We start from the raw sequence: 17,677 nt of genomic DNA, 5'->3' as shown, positions 1-17,677 counted from the left end.
TTTATGAAGGTTGTTAAAGTTAAGCTTACACTTCTTGTGGTTGTTTTATATACATACATATATATATATATATATATATATATATATATATATATATAAAACAACCACAAGAAGTGTAAGCTTAACTTTAACAACCTTCATAAATTGACTTCTGTCAATTTCCCAGAAGTTATGGTATCTGCAAAGTGTGAAAAAGGAAAACATAAAACAAGTTGATGTGTAGATGAGATGAGCTAAAATTTTATCAGTCACACAAGTATTGTGTGATATTGCAATGGTTGTTAAACTGGTTGATCTTCAAATATCAACTGTGGATCCACAGGCAATACATTGCATTTATCTTATATGTGCTATGTGGGAGCTTTTTCTTGAAAAGAAACCTGCCCTGGTACTAGTTATTCTGATGGTTTTGAATTTGGCACGGCAATTCTATTCTTGTATCACCATGTCTCAATGATGCTCTATAAATACATTTGCCTTGCCTTAGTAGAAACTTGAGTGATGAAGTGCACATCCGTACCTTTTTATGGTGGCCTTGTATATTATTTTCTCTGCAATACTTTGTTTAATCACGGAGCCCCAGACATGACATCTAATATGAAACTTTCAACTGTGGCCACAAACTATTATTTTGTTGCTACAAAATATCAATTTGTGGCCACAAATTAAAGTTTCATTTTAGATGTCTGGAGCTCTGTAAATAAATGTATCACTTTGATATTTTTTTAACTAAAAGCTGAACTTGTGAAGCTTTGTATTCCCTTCAAATTGTATCAAAGCAGACCACCTATACTATCTTAATTCAGTTCAGGGAATACATAGGACCCAGTTTGATCTCTGAGGGGTCCGACCTATAGAGTGATATGAGTATGATATTGTTTAATTCATTTGAGGCTCACTGGAGCCCTTTTGCAGTTCAAACTGGGTCAGACACATTACATCATGGACAGATCACCAGAGGTTATATTTGACTAGATAAGACTTATGTTTACAAATTAACAAATAGTGAAAATTCTGGTTGATTAAAGTTGAAGGTGTACTTGAGTCAAATGACCATTCAAAATAAATCAGGAAAGTAAAAAACAAAAACAAACTCAAAATATACCACACAGCAATATATAAAATATCACCTCAGAGAAAAAATATCTAATTTGATTCTGGACTTGAGGGCCTTTCCATCAGTAGTTTGTGTATTCTCCATATCAGATTTTCTCTGTTTTCTCACAATTTAAAACAGGAGTGTCAAACTTGTTGCCCATGGGCCAAAACAGGCCCACGAGAGAGTTCAACGTGGGTGTATAGCTGCAGAAATAGCATCATAAAGGCTATACAATCACAACAAACATGCAAGCATCTCATGGAAAGCAACGATGTCCTACATTTGTCTGAGTAGAGGCTGCACAGTGGTGAAGTGGTTACACTCCATGTGTAGTTTATTATTTATACTACCCTTTTGTGTCCATTGGTTGACTCTTTCTTCCATAGTCCAAAACCCAAAACCACGCATTGGAGGCTCACTGGTGACTAAACACCCCGTAGGTGGGAAATTCAGCCATACTCTGCTGGGACTGGTTACAGACTCGGTGACCCTGAGTTTGGTTAAGTGGTGTAGAAGTTGGATGGATAGTCTGAGGAAAATCAACACTACAACCTCATTTCCCCTCTGGTATTGGTAAAGCATTTCTATTCTAACAAGAGACAAGACCAAGATAATTAAAGATTGCACCTTTTTTTACTCAATCAAATGCAAAGTCTTTCATCACTTATGACATGTTTGCGTGCATATAAATCGTTGGAATCAAGCGTCGTTGTCAAGAAACCTGTTTTAGTTTTACTCATAAAAAGAGGGATGCATAAGAATAAATTGTGATAAACTCATCTTCTATTTTCTCCTTAATTATTTGAACATGTCCCTTTTGTACAATGATGTAGTGATTTAATACTACTACAATATTCTTGAGTTTTAGGTGTATCGGCATGTGCTGTCATAAAATAGCCACAAGATGGAGACATAATCCTTTCTTTATAAATTGCATTCCTCCCCTGTCGTTAGGGAAGTCCAAATCAATGATCGACTATTCAGAGTCACATTTAGATGACCGCTGAACAGTAGCACTGCTGAGATTATTATAAATGTACGGTTCATAAAACTCCAAGTTCAACAATTGGTATGCTGTGTGTAGTGCAGTGACTGTGTGGAGAAGTAAAGACCTTAATCCAACAAAAACACAATTTAATCCATTGAAATGATTCAGCTCAGACACACGTGAATGTGTGTTTCAGTCTGTTGATATCAGAGCAGGTTATCACACTGCCAGGGCAGCACTTTTTTTTATTTCTTTATCACCGGGCTTGTGTTTGTTCTGAAAGGAGAACTGGTTTTGAAAGTGTCGCGCACATGGTTTCCACTGTGCTCCTCCTCTTTTTAAAACCTTCACTCAGTGGCCCAGTGAATTCTCCTGAAGCACACAGTGAGAGGGGTCAGACCGCCGCTGAACCCAGAGCACGATGGACGAATCAAGTGGTGCACACACCAAGAGGAAAGTTGTGGCTGTAGTGGGTGGTGGTTTGGTAAGAAAAGAAAATGAAACTGAATTTTAGATTCTCTCGAGTGTTCTGATCTCCTGACTGCAAATTTACTTTTTTCTATGGATCCTTGCCTCTTAAAAATGGATCAACCTGCAGCACTTGCAGGACGAAGGAGACATTTTTCCCACAGTTAAAAGATCGCATAGGAATGTTTTATAAAAGGTTGTTAACGTGTGTTTTGAAATGCCTGTATAAGGCACATCCTGGTTACTGACACTGTGGTTTAAATGTACCAAACACAGCGTTTTTCTGTCTCTTCTCCTGTTGAGGTGGGGTCGCTGAATGCCTGCTTCTTTGCCAAAAGAGGATTCAATGTGGAGGTCTTTGAAAGTCGAGAAGGTAGCTTTTCAAGAACTTCTTCGAACCACAAAAGTCAAACCGCGTAAGTGAAAAGGAAAACAAACCTGATCGAATCTCTCTTGGTCAGACATCCGTCAGGCTAAAACAGTGAGGGGAAGAAGCATCAACCTGGCACTGTCTCACCGAGGCCGACAAGCTCTGAAGCATGTTGGAATGGAGGAGAAGGTACGTTTCAATCACACCGATCCTCTGTGACTAACACAGTGGAAATGAGATAAGGTAGAAGGATTGTGGGCCAAAGTCGAAGTAGGCATTTTGTGTGCATCTCCAATTAAAAAAAATAAAAAAATAAATAAAAAAGGTGAATATGGTGCACTCCACTCCAAATGTTTTATTCCTGCAGGAAGGGTCAGCAGTCTTTATGCTGGTCTGCATGTGTTGCACTGAGATTGTTATCCACGCCTGAGGAAAGCTGCATCAGCCTCTCATTTTTACACTTGCATGACTTTTCAGCATGACAAAATAAGACCTGCTTAGCCAGGCTTTCTCGTGTTTGCACTCTCAAGGTCGGACAACGAGTCACTGCACAGGGAGGGAGATGTTTGTCTCTTGCTCGATGAGTTTCTACTGATTGATTTGGTTCCTTAAACCACAACTTCATACAGAAATATTTATCCTAAATGGCAGTACATATCTGATTTAAGATGTTATACTCTAACAGTAATCTGTTTTTTTTTTGTGTTTTTTTTGTGTGTGCAGATTGTCTCTCAGGGTATTCCCATGCATGCAAGAATGATTCATTCTTCAACTGGGAAGCAATCGCCAATACCTTATGGAAAGAAAGGACAGGTAAATCTACCTTCATGTCTGTTTTAATGTGTTAATAAGTTGTCTCCACACCCACTTCTCATGCTCGATATCGCTTAAGCTGTGCTTTACTTACACAGTGCTCTGCTTACACATGTTCAGTGGTTAAAAAAATGATGACTTTGAGTGTCCAGATTCAGATTAAACATTCATCTTGCTCTCGTCTGCTCAACCTTGAATGTGTTCACAAGCACATGCCTGAATGCAGGTCGCTGCAGTTCAAGCACAGGCAAAGTGACGACTGCAGGAACCATCGTGCCTTGTAAAACACGTCAGTCCACCGACCTTATATAGGTTTCAACTTTTCAAAGCTGAACAGTTAGCTAGATAATCACACAATTTCCGTGATGAAACGAAACAAAAACGCCAGAAGTGCAGTCGACACACGTGGAGCCATGAATCCAGGTGGACGATGGAAACCCCAGTCTCTTCCTGCTCTCATTTTAAAAGCCGTCTGTTTCAGAGGATGTAGCACTAAAAGGCAGACTGTTCTCTCTTGCAGTACATTCTGTCCGTGGACCGAGCCAATCTGAACAAAGAGCTGCTAACAGGTGAGAACCGCGACGGTGTAATTTAATAAGAACATGGCCCTGAAGCGTAGACGCTGATAAAACAACGTTGTATGAAATGCGGGGCAGTCAACACAACTCGTTCGCTTTCATGAAAAGTCCACTGAAATATACAGTGCAGACTTTTAAATAGCCTCAAATGGTCAATAAAGGTTAATTTAATACATGTTTTGGACACAAAAGTCACAAAACAACAAGAGTGATAGCAGATCAGCACAACGGGAGGATTTTTCATGATTCCCAAAAGTATATGAATGTATATCCTCTCTCTAAATGACAAAAACAGGCAGTGTGACTGAGGGAAAGCTACAAACAAAACTGTTTTGGTTTTAGAATGATATGTTTGTAGAGTCCTTACAGTCCACTGTAATGTCGTGTTGTGTTATGCCACGTAATGATTTGTCGTATGTTGTGTCATGTCACTTCCTGTTATGTCACATTTTGTTATGTTACATCATGTTGTGTCACGTCAGATTTGATTCGTGCCATTCATGTCATGATTCGTCATGTTTTGTCTTGTTTCTTGTCACTTCGCTCTCTTTCACATTGCATTATGTTGTGTCTCATTACATGACGTGCTGCTTACTTCTGGCTTGTTTACATTTAGACAACTCAGCAACTTGAAACATTCCTGTTTGGACAAAAAGATCCCATTTTGTGGCCTTTCATTACATGGTCTATTGCGCTTACAATAATTGCATTTTCATTGATAAAAGAAATGAGTTTGAACCATTTGAACCTGGATGGATTTGTCACAGCATTGAGAAGTCACTGTAATTATTATGGATTGCATTTGAACATTTGAGCAATTGACCACTGTTTTAGTTTTGTATGTTTTTTGTTTTGTTTTTTTTAACATGAAAACGAGCTGAAGCTGACAATTTTTTTTGCAATAACTTCAATTGGTTGCCTTAAACTGGTTCAGACCAAGCTGTGCTCTTGTAGCTATGCATGACTCAAGTGAGACATTTTTTTTTTATCGAACAGCAATTTAACAAATACCAAACAATACTTTGATTAAGAGCATCTGTACTTTACATTTTTTTATTACACAAAGCTGAAATTTGAAAGTCAGTCTCTTTTTCCAGAGAAGCTGTTTTGTTTACTTTGAGTTGGGCCTCACAGCTTCAGTCACTCCCCACGGACGAACTTCATGACAGCTTTTTAAACCGCATGCATGCGTCAGGTGACGTCAGAGGAACGTGTTTGTCTTTTAGCTAAAAGGATTTTGCAGAATATTTAATGAAGCGCCTCTGTGTATGTTTGGAGATAAAGCACGACAGCGTGGGTCTGCTTTTAATTAGATTGTGCATGAAAGCGGCCGACAGTGAAGCCGTCGCTCTTATCAGGGCCGATCCAGGCTCCTGGAGCGAACATGGAGATAAAGAGATTTTGGAGAGTGTGACAGCCTAAACATTGGTTTTCACAAAAATCAGACACACAGAGGAACTGCTGCTTTTCAAGTGACACATGCTGATCAGCTCTGAGCCATTCTCCCCCTAACGGGTTGATTGACTCTTTTTTTGCTGATGACCTTCTTCCTATGTCCATTTTTACGAGAGTTGCGAAAGTTTCTTTTACACTCTAACGAGCTATTTCTCAGCCACGGGGAGCCGCGTTGTGTCATGCTCACATGCGATGTTTGCGCTCTTTCATTCTGTAACGTTTCTCTCCTGCAGAGGCAGATACGTATCCAAACACAAAGCTGAACTTCGACCACAAACTGCAGGACTGGAGCGCGGAAACAGGGCTAATGACCTTTGTCAGGTAAACAGTTACTGATGTCGCGAGTGCAGCCCCCAGTTACAAGGAGAATTACCCAAGAGGCGTACGGGCTCATCCAGATCCTATGTATTAACTCCGGCTGTATTGATCATGTGTCCCTGCATGTGAAGGAGCGCGGCCTTGGACATGTCAACCATGTGAGGTCACGGACAGTGATTAAAAACAAGCTCTTTGAAGCCCCCAGTTGCTTTGTAATTGGCTGCTCTTGAGGTAAATGTGATGCACAGTTTACAACCTAATTAACACAGGAACACCTTCTGTCTGGTCTTTTTTAGCTGCGAGGATTAACGACCCCCCCCCCCCCCCCCACCGTCCCTGTCACCTCGCTAGTAAATTAACACTGTATGCTGGTGCTCAAACGCTGTTCCATTTCGTCTCGGAGTCGTTCAATTAAATTCCGCCTTATCAAAAATGTGGCCAAAAAAAGAAAAAAAAAGGAAGACATTTGAAGTGTGTGTTGTCATTTCCATTTCTTTATTTCTTTATGAGCTTATCCGAAAATGTGAATTACAATTAGTTCCTGCAGCTTTTTGCCGTGCTTCAATGCACTTCACCAAAATGAAGCTTTACATTAAAGCTCCAAACGTCCCCTCACACATCCTCGACTCTCCGTCCACCTGCAGCTTATATTTGCTCTCTCCAGAGATCCTGATGATAGCTGGTGTTCGCCGATACTTGCCAGGAAATGTACCGATAGCCATCAGCATAGAATAGGTGCTCATGACCTCTGCTCCTCTTCCAGCCAGCTCCATACTGATACAATAAACAACTTAATTACTGGAGATCTAATAATATTCCAAAGAGGAAATGAGACACAACCAACATCACATGATGCTTGCGCATGCAGACAACAAGAAGGAATTGCCTTTCCTCAGGAAGGAGACCAGACGCTGTCAGATTTGCTTGTGCACGGGGGCATTTATATATTTATGTCATTATCCTGGAGGCGTAATGAAATCAGTCAATGTGAATTGTAAGTCTACTTACCTAAATATGTGACAATGACACCAAAGACCTGATTTGTAATCCAGTGTTGGGTGCTTGGAATTGTATGCAATAAGATTAGTAGTGTGGCTTCATAAATAAGGGCGAGTTCTTGAGTCGGTGCTGTTTGGTCATTCTAATGAAGCAAACCCAAGCAAAAGTAATCATGTGGCCTCAGTTCAAGGAAGAAAGCAAGTTGTCAACAAACCAGTGAAGAACAATGACTTACGCTTTGAAATTGTTAGTCTGGCAGTGGTTCAGTGTAATGGCCAACACTCTCACTCACAAAAATTCAAGATATTATCATATATCATAGCTGTAGGCCCCGTCATTTATATCTGATTGGCCAAAGCTAAAATAAGATGAGATACAAAAACAGGAGCCATCCAATTTCTACTCAACATTATTCAAGAAACTGTCTTACTCTTGTTTTCTATGATGTGCAAATCCATCTTTTGTTAAACAAGTGGTTGTGAGGTTAATAAGTTCCAATAACGTTTCAGCAATTTAAGGCAATGCAAATTTGGCTGGATAGTCGAGATAGGCACTTTAAATGGGACTCTATAGATGCATGTAGCTGAGAACTAAACAAGCCGATTGCTTTCTTATAAAAAAGATAAAACCTTTGAATATCTAATAGTAGGATTACAATTTAGTCATATGTGAGCTGAATGTCTTCATCTTGAGGCAGAACTGAATAAGAAGCTGAAAGTAAACCTTACTGTCTCACAATCATACTGGCAAGATGAGTTAAATCAAGGAATTCAATGTTGCATCTACTAATTTTGTTTGTGGTGGTACACATAACATTTTTGGACAGAGGACATGGGCCATATTAAATCTACTGTTGGTCCATGATTAGTCTTGAGGACAGATTTAGGACGAGACTGCCACGGATATAAAATGATACAAAACTGGACTCTGCCTCCGTGGGTGATTGGCAGCAGACAGCCGAGCCAGGACAGATAAGAGATCCAGTTGGTCTGATCAAAGCACCAGATTAGCTAAGAAATGCTGAAAAAGTTAAATAACTAAAGACAGAAAATGCAGCAAACACAGATTCATTATTTTCTTTTGCTGTCAAGTTATCAGATGTTAAAGGATTTAGGAAAAGGAGGTGATAAGAGGTTGGTGTTTGTTGTATCGAGTGAAAAATTCTTACAATTATTGATTGCTTTCTCACAACACAATCACCAGGTCACTGAATGGACCTGTTCCTTTAGTTTGCGACAAAATACGAGAAAAATAAGTGGAGTGAGAAACCATGAACCTCTACTTCTTTTGGAAAATTAAAGTCCAAAACCTGCTTGAATTTATTTTAATAGGAAGTCAAAATCTTCTGGGAAAATGTCAAACTTGTTTAGGGAAAACATGAAAAGTCCACCCAACCGATGTCCCTTGCTATACTGTGAATGTGTTCACTACTAAATAATACATGTATGTAAGTACAGCCAGAAAGAGAGAAAGCTATTCTCAGTGCATCACATGGAATGGAATAGATTGAAATAAATGACTCTTCCTATTACTCGTGGTTAGTTATGTGTCAACATTACACGTCATCACGTAACCTGCAAGGATCATTAAATCAGAAGCTGGTTTGCTCGAGGAAATACTGTGAACATTTAGTCTGACAGATGCACCTGAGTCCACCCCGGTCATTATTGCCGCATCATATGCGAGTCCTGAAGGTGTGACGGCAGCATGTCAGACTGCTTCCAGCCATGTTGGGGATAATTACTCCTGCTGTTTACAGCAGCTTTTTAATCAAGCAGCAGATGTAGCAAGAGTCCATCATCTGGGACCTCAGTGATTTACCAAGATGAATCAATGATTAGACACTACTTTTATTTATATATATATATATATATATATATATATATATATATATATATATATATATATATATATATATATACACACACATACATACACCACCGCATTCTTACAAAATAATTGTAAAAGAATACAGTTAATTAGACCTGGAGCGCATTTCCTCTGTCGACACACCTAAAAATAATTCTTTTAAACCCGGAGTGTCGGCCTGCAGGCGACAGGCATTTCAGCGACTGGAACATCAGTTCCTGGAAGTTTAATGAAGAGCAGAAATTGTACCGGCGCTGCCAATTAGATTATGCAAACTGTGTGGGATTGTTTAGTTAAATGGCCTCCAACCTGAACGTTGAATGAAGTTTGAGTCGCGCATTTCGTATAATACAATAGATGACTTGTTTTTGCCGCTCCTCAGAGCCGATGGGTCCGAGGAGCAGATTGAAGCCGACCTGATCGTCGGCTGCGACGGAGCCTTCTCCGCCATCCGGAAGCAGTTCCTGCGTCGCAGCCGCTTCAACTACAGCCAGACCTACATCCCTCACGGCTACATGGAGCTCACCATGCCGCCCGTCGACGGAGAGGTCAGTCCTTAGAGCAGCGATGGAATCCCCATCCTCCAAGCAGCAGTTTTCCTGTTATGTTTTACCGCTTTTTTTTTTTTTTTTTTTGTCATTTGCAGTTTGCTATGAAGCCCAATTACTTGCACATCTGGCCCCGGAACACGTTCATGATGATCGCCCTGCCGAACCAGGTCAGCTGGAACTCCCTTCTCTTTCCTCCTATCTGGTGATGTGCGACGTTATAGAGATCGGTGTGTTTCAGAGAAAGCATACGACACAATGCAAGGTATGACAGGGAGACTTAATCATAATCACGTCGGGAGACAACTCGGCATGATTGACCTCTGAGGTGTCCTCGTCCAGTTAATTAGGCTCACTTGACCGCCATGCGAGGCTTAGCTGAACAAAAAAAGCCTGAGAGTGCACGTCGTGCCATCCTTACGCCCCCGGCGGCCTCCTTCTCACCTGACGTTGCTTTTTTTATTGTGTCACTTCGCTCCGTCCCTGCTGTCCCTCTTAATCCCGCAAGGATTTTTTTCCCCCTCTGCATGGCTGAGTCAGCACAACAGTGTTTAATTTTTTTTTCTTCTGCCCTCCACGGTGAGAACAGGTTAAAGGAACTGACACTGGAGTGCATCTGCACTGTCACTCACTGCCTCAGTTCCCAGGACACACACATTAGACCTAAAAATAAATAAATAAAGGAAAACCAACATATGAAGGGTATCCTTCGTGCGGTGGATGCCATGGTAACGGGGACGGTGCTAAAAGGTCCAGAGGGAGGCTTTTTGTGACGCTGCTGAGACGGGCAGCTAATGGCTCGCCCACCGCCTCAGTGCACCTTCATCCATCACTGAGGATCGAGGAGTCAACGGATTTCTACTCCCTTAAAACTTGAAAAATACACCATTTGATACAATGATAAATGATACCATGATGATAAATGAAGCCAATTCTATTGGGAATAGCAGAAGAGGGTTTATGTAGAATGAATTACTCTTTGAAATCCATTAAGCAGGGATTTTCCTTTCTGCCAATTTGACGTCTAAATCCATCGGCGATATTTTAGGGAGTGAGGTACTTGCGTTTTATTGCGATCGTAAAGGATAAGGTTAGACTGGCATAGAATCGTATCGAAAGCTGTCTGTCTGTTTACACGGAAATAGCAGAGAACAATATGTTATAAACATTAACAATGGCGAGTACACTGACATTTGAATGAACAGACGAAGTTGGATTGCTATTCCAGTAACTTGTTCTCTTTTCCTTTATTTTATTTTTTCCTCTCATGGTGAAATGCAGAGATGTGCTGGGACAACTGTTTCTGTCGGTAGAATGAGCTGTCTTCCTATCCCAAGGTCGATGGTTCAATCCTCCAGCCCTCACCTGTGTGTCAAAGTGTCCTTGGGCAGACATTAAACCACAAGTTGGTCCCAATGGAGAATCACGAATCGCAGCCGTCAATCACATTAGTGTGTCAGAGAAAGGGTTAACAGATGTACTTTGGGAATGTTAAAACGGTTTAATGCACTTCATCAGTAACAAATGTGGATTCTAAATGTTAACGATTTGGAATTGTATGGCTTTAAGTTAAATATCCGATGTCATAGTCATCCCGAGTTGAACCGTATTCTGTTTTAGCTTGTGTCTTTGAAACTGTTTAACCCCCCCCCAGGGTTAGGGTTAACCATACTTCAATACCATTATTTGTTACAACCAAGACCAGTTATTATATTGTTATATTGCTGTGTAAACTCTCCTAATAGTCATGTGTTTGTGTATGCGGAGACGTAATTTGACATTAAGTGCGTCACAGCAGATTTCTGCGTCTCTCCTCCACTGCAGGACAAGACTTTTACCTGCACCCTCTTCATGCCCTTCGAAGAGTTTGAGAAGATCACCACCGGAGATGAAGTCATGGAGTTTTTCCAGAAGTACTTCCCGGACACCATTCCTCTAATCGGGGCGTAAGTGACTTCCTCCGATTCTCATTCCTGCTCCCTCCGTTTCTCTCGTCTGCCCTTCGTCTCCTCATCCAACCTGCCAGGCCAGCCTCCAAAACACTTTAATTTCCCGTCGTCTCGTCGACGCAGGCCGCACTCTCAGCCGTGACCCGTGAAGTGTGAAATTGCAGACTCACAGTGACAATTTGAGGTGAACCGTATGCTGCGGGGGTGACTGAGAGATTGGGTCAGAGGCATGAGGTGTCGCGACGCCTGAGGCTCTTATTCGCTCTGCCTCGCCGCGGCGACTTTTTCCAACGCGCTTGGATACAAACAGCTGAAAGCATGTGTCCGTCGCTCCGGTTAACTGTTTAACTTGACCTGAGGCGACGAAGCACGACTGGTTTCAGCAGATTCAGAAGTGGCGGCGGGTATTTTATTTTGTAGCTGTATGTTCTAAATGAAATTGCACCTGTCAAATTGGATGACTCAGATGAGGCTTGAAGTTGTTTCACTGCAGTTTGTCTTTTGCAGCGATGCTCTCCGGAGAGATTATTTCAGGCTGCCTGCGCAGGCCATGGTGTCAGTGAAATGCTCCCCGTATCATATTGGTGACAAGTGTGTTCTTATGGGCGACGCGGCCCACGCAGTGGTTCCTTTCTACGGGCAAGGAATGAACGCGGTAAGTAATACTGACGTCGGTAGAAAAAGAGAAAAATATACTTCTTTATCTCTGTTAACTCTCAACACAATGTGGCAGATTGGAAGTATCAGCTTTCATGTGGCTCATACAACAGCTTGTTGGGTTATTGCTATTAACTTCATGATAAACCTACATTTAATGGATTTTATTGATGTTTTCCGACTCTTAAATCACTCCATTGCTTCTGTAATAATCACCATCACCACTGGATGGCGACACATCTTAACATTTTGGTGCAGGTGATAGAAAATTGGTACTCCTTATTAAAGTTTTGAGTTGGAAAGTAATTCATCTGGTCTCGCTTGACAGGGCTTTGAGGACTGCATTGTATTTGATGAAATATTGGAACAGTTCAACGAGGATTTGAGTAAGTGCTTCCATAAATGAACAAAGGAAAGCCAGGGAAGAGCTGACATGAGAAGAGAGATGTTAATGCTGAACCTTTGTGTATCTTTCCAGGTGCTGTTCTGCCCGAATATACCAGAGTGCGAGTTCCAGACGACCACGCGATTGCAGACCTGGCCATGTACAACTACGTTGAAGTAAATCTTATGTGTTTAATATGCCCATTATACATCATATTTAAAATGTCCATTATGTGAGATTCAACCGACACCGCCATTGTCTGCTGAGAGGTTTCAAGAGCAAGCATTTTTATGTGCATAACCAGTTGATTTACTTTTAAAAGCTCCAGCGTTTTCTTCTCTATATGTTAGATTAATTCACTGGGAGTCTGCGACCTGTGACTCTGAAGCAATATTGTATCACCATTAGCAGCTCTTTGAACATTTCAGAGAAATCCTGTGGAAATAGATATAGTAAATAAATAAATAATAGTGACATTTTCTTTTAAAGTACATGAAAAGCAAAGGAAAGAGTCCAAAATAACACCAAAGCTACACAGCTTAAACACTTAAATTGTATCTAAAAGTATCTAAAATTGCTTGAAAACCATCCAAACAGGCTAAAACTTGTCAAAAAGTGAAATGGAGATGACGAAGCTCAATTCAATAGAGTTTATTCTCCCAAGACAATAAACGAGTCGGAGTCCGGATCAGGACTAACAGCACGCTTTTCACATCCTCTTTTTACGCGGTCACACTCCTCCCTTCTCCCCACACTGTGACAAACATCATGCTTCACCTTCAAAAAAAGGAAATCTTTTGCGCTTCCATAAATAACCACGTCAGCTCTCAAAGTTATTGACCTTTTCAGCCACTGAGCCTGTTTCTACCCCGTCACATAACTCCACTTGTTTACTCCCAAGAGTGTCGTCTTCCACTCCACCTGTTGCTACCAGTCATTTATTTATCCATTCAAGGCTATCCTATTTAAAAGAAAACACAAAAAAAACAACATATTTTCTTAGAAAGGTCATGTCTGAGCCATGTTGGGCAAAGACTCTATAACAGAGGTCTGTGACCTTTATGACCAAAAAAGACCTTTACGTGATTTTTCCACCAAATCAAATTTATCTGAAGCTGCAAAACATGTTGAACATTTAAAAAGAGGCTGGAACCACTTCTAAAGTTTAATATATACAGTAGTTTTGAGACAAAAACTATATGTTGCATTTTCAATTACAATTTAGATAAACACTTCATTATATTTTCAGCAGTTTTTTTAAAATCTGATTTCATCCTTGTTTTCCAGCATTTCTCTGACAAGTTGCACATTTGAGTGTAGAATAGAAAAAAAAATATTTCATTAATTCCAGAGGGACGTTTCCTTAAGCACTGCATCACACAGAATAAATACAAAGAAAGCTGAATATCAAAATAAGACAAGATAGAAATTAAATAATATTTAATATTCAGGATTAACGGATTCAAGGATTAATGGCGACTACTATTAGCACAGAAATGATGAAATTGACCAAAGATAAGATAAGATAAAGCACAGCAAACACTGCTTAAATGCAGGGGTTATGGAGTGCTAAGGCCACAATTTAGCAATTTTAACCTTTTTGTCTCTTTTCTAAGAAGTTTTGCTTGTTTGTTCCCTTCATTTAAACTTGTCTCCTCCCTTTTAGAAAGTCAAATCATTGTGGAAATATTTTTTTCCCCATGTTAGCTTTTGTACCTCTTTTAAAGTTACAGTTTGATTAGTTTACCACATTTATTCCAAGAAATAAAAGCCATTTTGAAACTGACTCAGGTGTATAACAACAACAACAACAACAACAACAACAACAACAACAACAACAACAACAACAACAACAACAATAAAAGGACAGTTGTTTACAGACTAAATGTTTATTTTGGTATAATCTAGTCAAAAGCTTCAGGGAGCCTCTACAAAAGGACCAAAGCACCACATGTGGCTCCAGATCTGCAGGTTGAGAGATCTATAGTATATATACACTCACAACACAAGGCATAAAAGCAAATATAGACATTGATTTCTTTCATCTGACAAACTGTAAATGAAAGCATAAATAAAACGGTTGCCATGCGTCAATGGCATATAATCCTTTCGCGCTCACGCAGCAGATTTAAAGTCGATCGACTGGTTTTAGTTACAGGAAAGCCACAGTGAGTGTTGTGAAGTGGCGAGGAAGCAAATATTTTTGCTAGTATTTGGCCTCCACTTAGCAGGTGCTCCAAAAAATGAAATAATACAGGAAAAACTGTCAAACCAAAATTATTAAACTGGCTTGTACAGCTTTTCTTTTCAGAAAAAGAACAACAAGAAAAGGGGAAAAACAAAAAGAAAGCTGAAAGAAGGAAAAGGAAAACAAACCCTGAATTTTTTTAAAGAAAGGATAAAAGATGGAAAAAGGGGGAAAACAGCTAAATAGATAAATCAGCTGAAATAGCCATAAAATGGCTCAAGCAGGGAAATTCATTAAAAAAAGTCTTTAAAATTGGTTATAAAGCTAAAGATTTTATAAAGTATGTCTAAATTGCAATTATGTCTTCATGAATGCAACCAATAGCTTTTATTATATTCTTCTTCTTCTTCTTCTTCTTCTTCTTCTTCTTCTTCTTCTTCTTCTTCTTCTTCTTCTTCTTCTTCTTCTTCTTCTTCTTCTTCTTCTTCTTCTTCTTCTTCTTCTTCTTCTTCTTCTTCTTCTTCTTCTTCTTATTATTATTATTATTATTATTATTATTATTATTTACTTTTCTGCACATAAACATGTTTTACTGCTCCAGGCAAATTTTATTTGGTGGAAATTCAGACAAAAGTGTCTTTTAGTCATAACGGTTCCAGATTCCTGTCCGAGAAGTTTCTACTTGAAGTAGTTTTTCTTGACCAGATGCATGGTGATGTGCTTCACAGCAGTAATGTCAGTGTGTTGACCCCAATTATGTGCAGAGATTCACACTTTCCACCACATCTGACTGCTGTGCACCTTTCTAACCTCCATCAAGAGAATGTCACGGTCAGTAAGTGGACCGAGCTCCTTCCTCTGCAGCAGCCACAGCCAACAGAGCCAACAGACCATTTGGTTTCCTCTAAAGTGGCTGGAAGATGTGTTTAACTACTCCACAGGGCAGATGGTTTACGTCACAAAGTTTGTTTTGTTTTGTAGATGCGAGCGCACGTCAACTCCACGTGGTTCCTCTTCAGAAAGCACGTCGACAACGTCCTTCACTTCCTCATGCCAAAGACAATAGTCCCTCTGTACACAATGGTGAGTCCTGCATCCTGAAAAATCCTTACAACCTCACTTTGTCTGCCCTATAGTCCATGTCCTGTTTTGTTTTTTCACCGTTTCTAGGTCACCTTCACCAGGACCAGATACCATAAAGCTGTGGAGCGCTGGCACTGGCAAGACAAAGTACAACACAAATGCCTTTTTTCTTTCTCCCTCCCTCTTGCAAATGATTTATTTGGGGATTTTAGGGGATGATTTTTCAAGCCTTTGAACATTTCAAGTATTGTAATTGGGGACTTGTTTGAAGTGTCAGTACTACCAGCAGCCAGCGTGAAAGATGGGACGTGGCTCTCGCCGGGTAAACACTTCCTCTTTTGAGAAGCATTTTGATTTACTCTCACGCAGACAAACACGGCGCCACTGCATTGAAGAAATGTTCTCTGATTTGCCCGTCAGTCACGTGGCCTCGTCACCAATGATCAGATGGATCAGCAGGGATTTTCACACATTTGTAAATTGTTTGAACCCAGAAGGGACGAGCGGGCAAAGGGCAGACTGACCTCTGTTAAGGGAGGGTGGAAGCTCCAGATGTACAGAGAAAGAGGCTGAATCTACTACAATGACAACACTGAGTTTGGACTGACGCTGAAAAGCCGGGCTCTTCTGAGGCAGGGGAAGTGTCAAGTGAGGGGAAGTTGTTCGAGTTTTAAGATATATAAGTACGTATATACTATAAGTATAGGGAGTTTGTCTTGCTTTAAACAACCAGAGTGCTTAAATGTGGCATTATTCCACAAGCAAACGTGTGAAGAACAAAGCGACACATCTGAAATCCCAGCTCACGGTGTCGTTCCCTTTTCATTTCTTCACAGGTGATAAACCGCGGCCTGCTGCTGACTGCTACCGGCGCCGTGTTGGGAGGCGCCTACCTGCTCGTTAAAAATCCTCCAGATGTCAACAAGCTGGTCGTCCCCGCTGAGAAGCTGTGGAGCAGAATCGTGGCCCTCAAAAGCCCGTGAGCACATCTGCATCCGCCCGACAGGTGCCGGAGTGAGGCGCTCGGAAAAGCAAAGAGGCGGGGAAGTGTTCCCGATTTTAATTGTATTTTGATTGAATTATAATGTTCAAAGTGAACTCTCTGTCAGGGAAATTAATGGACCGCGACGACTGTAATAACTTTTGCCATTGGTTTTATTTGGAGAGAATGGATTGTCTCAGTGCGCACAATAAAAACAAAAGCATCAGTGTTATCACAGACAATGTGTAAAGAACGTGTGTGAGATGTTTTGCGGCTTTTGCACAAAATGTGATAATAAAAGCTCGACTCAGGCACTGTCTGTTTTTCTGTGGATCCAATTGTCATAAAAGCAACTTCATTCAAAAGGTCTAATAATGCTCCTTTTACTGAATCAGTTTTGCATCAAGCACTTCGAGAAAATAGTCAAAATACAATGTTGAGAATGAAGTGGAAATGCCTCCTCTGGCCCATCATTAAAGTCGGCGACAAACTGTGACTAACAATCAGAGGTTCACAGCGAGCCACACTGTACGACATGACGTTAGTGTGTTGCACAATGGAAACACAAGTTGAATCACATCCTGTGGCAAAGCCCTTGCCTTTGTGACGTTTACGTGTTTGAAGAGAAATCACAGTTTTTTGTTTCTATCCCACATACCTTTTTCGACGTGTTCTGCCACTGTGGCACTGTGGCACAACATCTATTCAGTGTCTCGCTGATCAGTACGTCATTCCTTGGATTGAAAAACGTTGCTCAGTCCTTGACTCTGATTTCAAACATATTTAGTTTCTCCTCAGATTATAAGGAGGAATATTTTTGGGGGATAAAAAAGATTAAAGGTACAAGAAGCAGACATAACCTGGGGTGTGTCTTACAGTGTTGAACACAAAACTAAATATGTTCTTTTAGAAACTTTGGAAAGGCAAT

The 17,677-nt window shown here is 40.5% G+C and overlaps 1 protein-coding gene across 1 annotated transcript; it reads left to right on the top strand.

Annotated features, from left to right (window-relative positions):
* Nucleotides 1-2,508: 2,508 nt before the first annotated feature.
* Nucleotides 2,509-16,750, top strand: kmo (kynurenine 3-monooxygenase; the record flags this gene model as incomplete). Its single annotated transcript, XM_080507817.1, has 15 exons — nt 2,509-2,571; nt 2,859-2,928; nt 3,017-3,114; nt 3,649-3,738; nt 4,259-4,307; nt 6,005-6,092; nt 9,340-9,505; nt 9,604-9,675; nt 11,330-11,451; nt 11,962-12,109; nt 12,440-12,497; nt 12,590-12,672; nt 15,666-15,767; nt 15,855-15,914; nt 16,604-16,750. The coding sequence occupies 15 exons, from the start codon at nt 2,509-2,511 to the stop codon at nt 16,748-16,750; spliced, it is 1,416 nt and encodes a 471-aa protein (XP_080363943.1).
* Nucleotides 16,751-17,677: the final 927 nt, after the last annotated feature.

This window comes from Blennius ocellaris, assembly GCF_963422515.1.
Source record: "Blennius ocellaris genome assembly, chromosome: 13".
Taxonomy (NCBI): Eukaryota; Metazoa; Chordata; class Actinopteri; order Blenniiformes; family Blenniidae; genus Blennius; species Blennius ocellaris.
The sequence above is the reverse complement of the archived record's forward strand: the minus strand, read 5'-3'. Positions and strand labels throughout refer to the sequence as shown.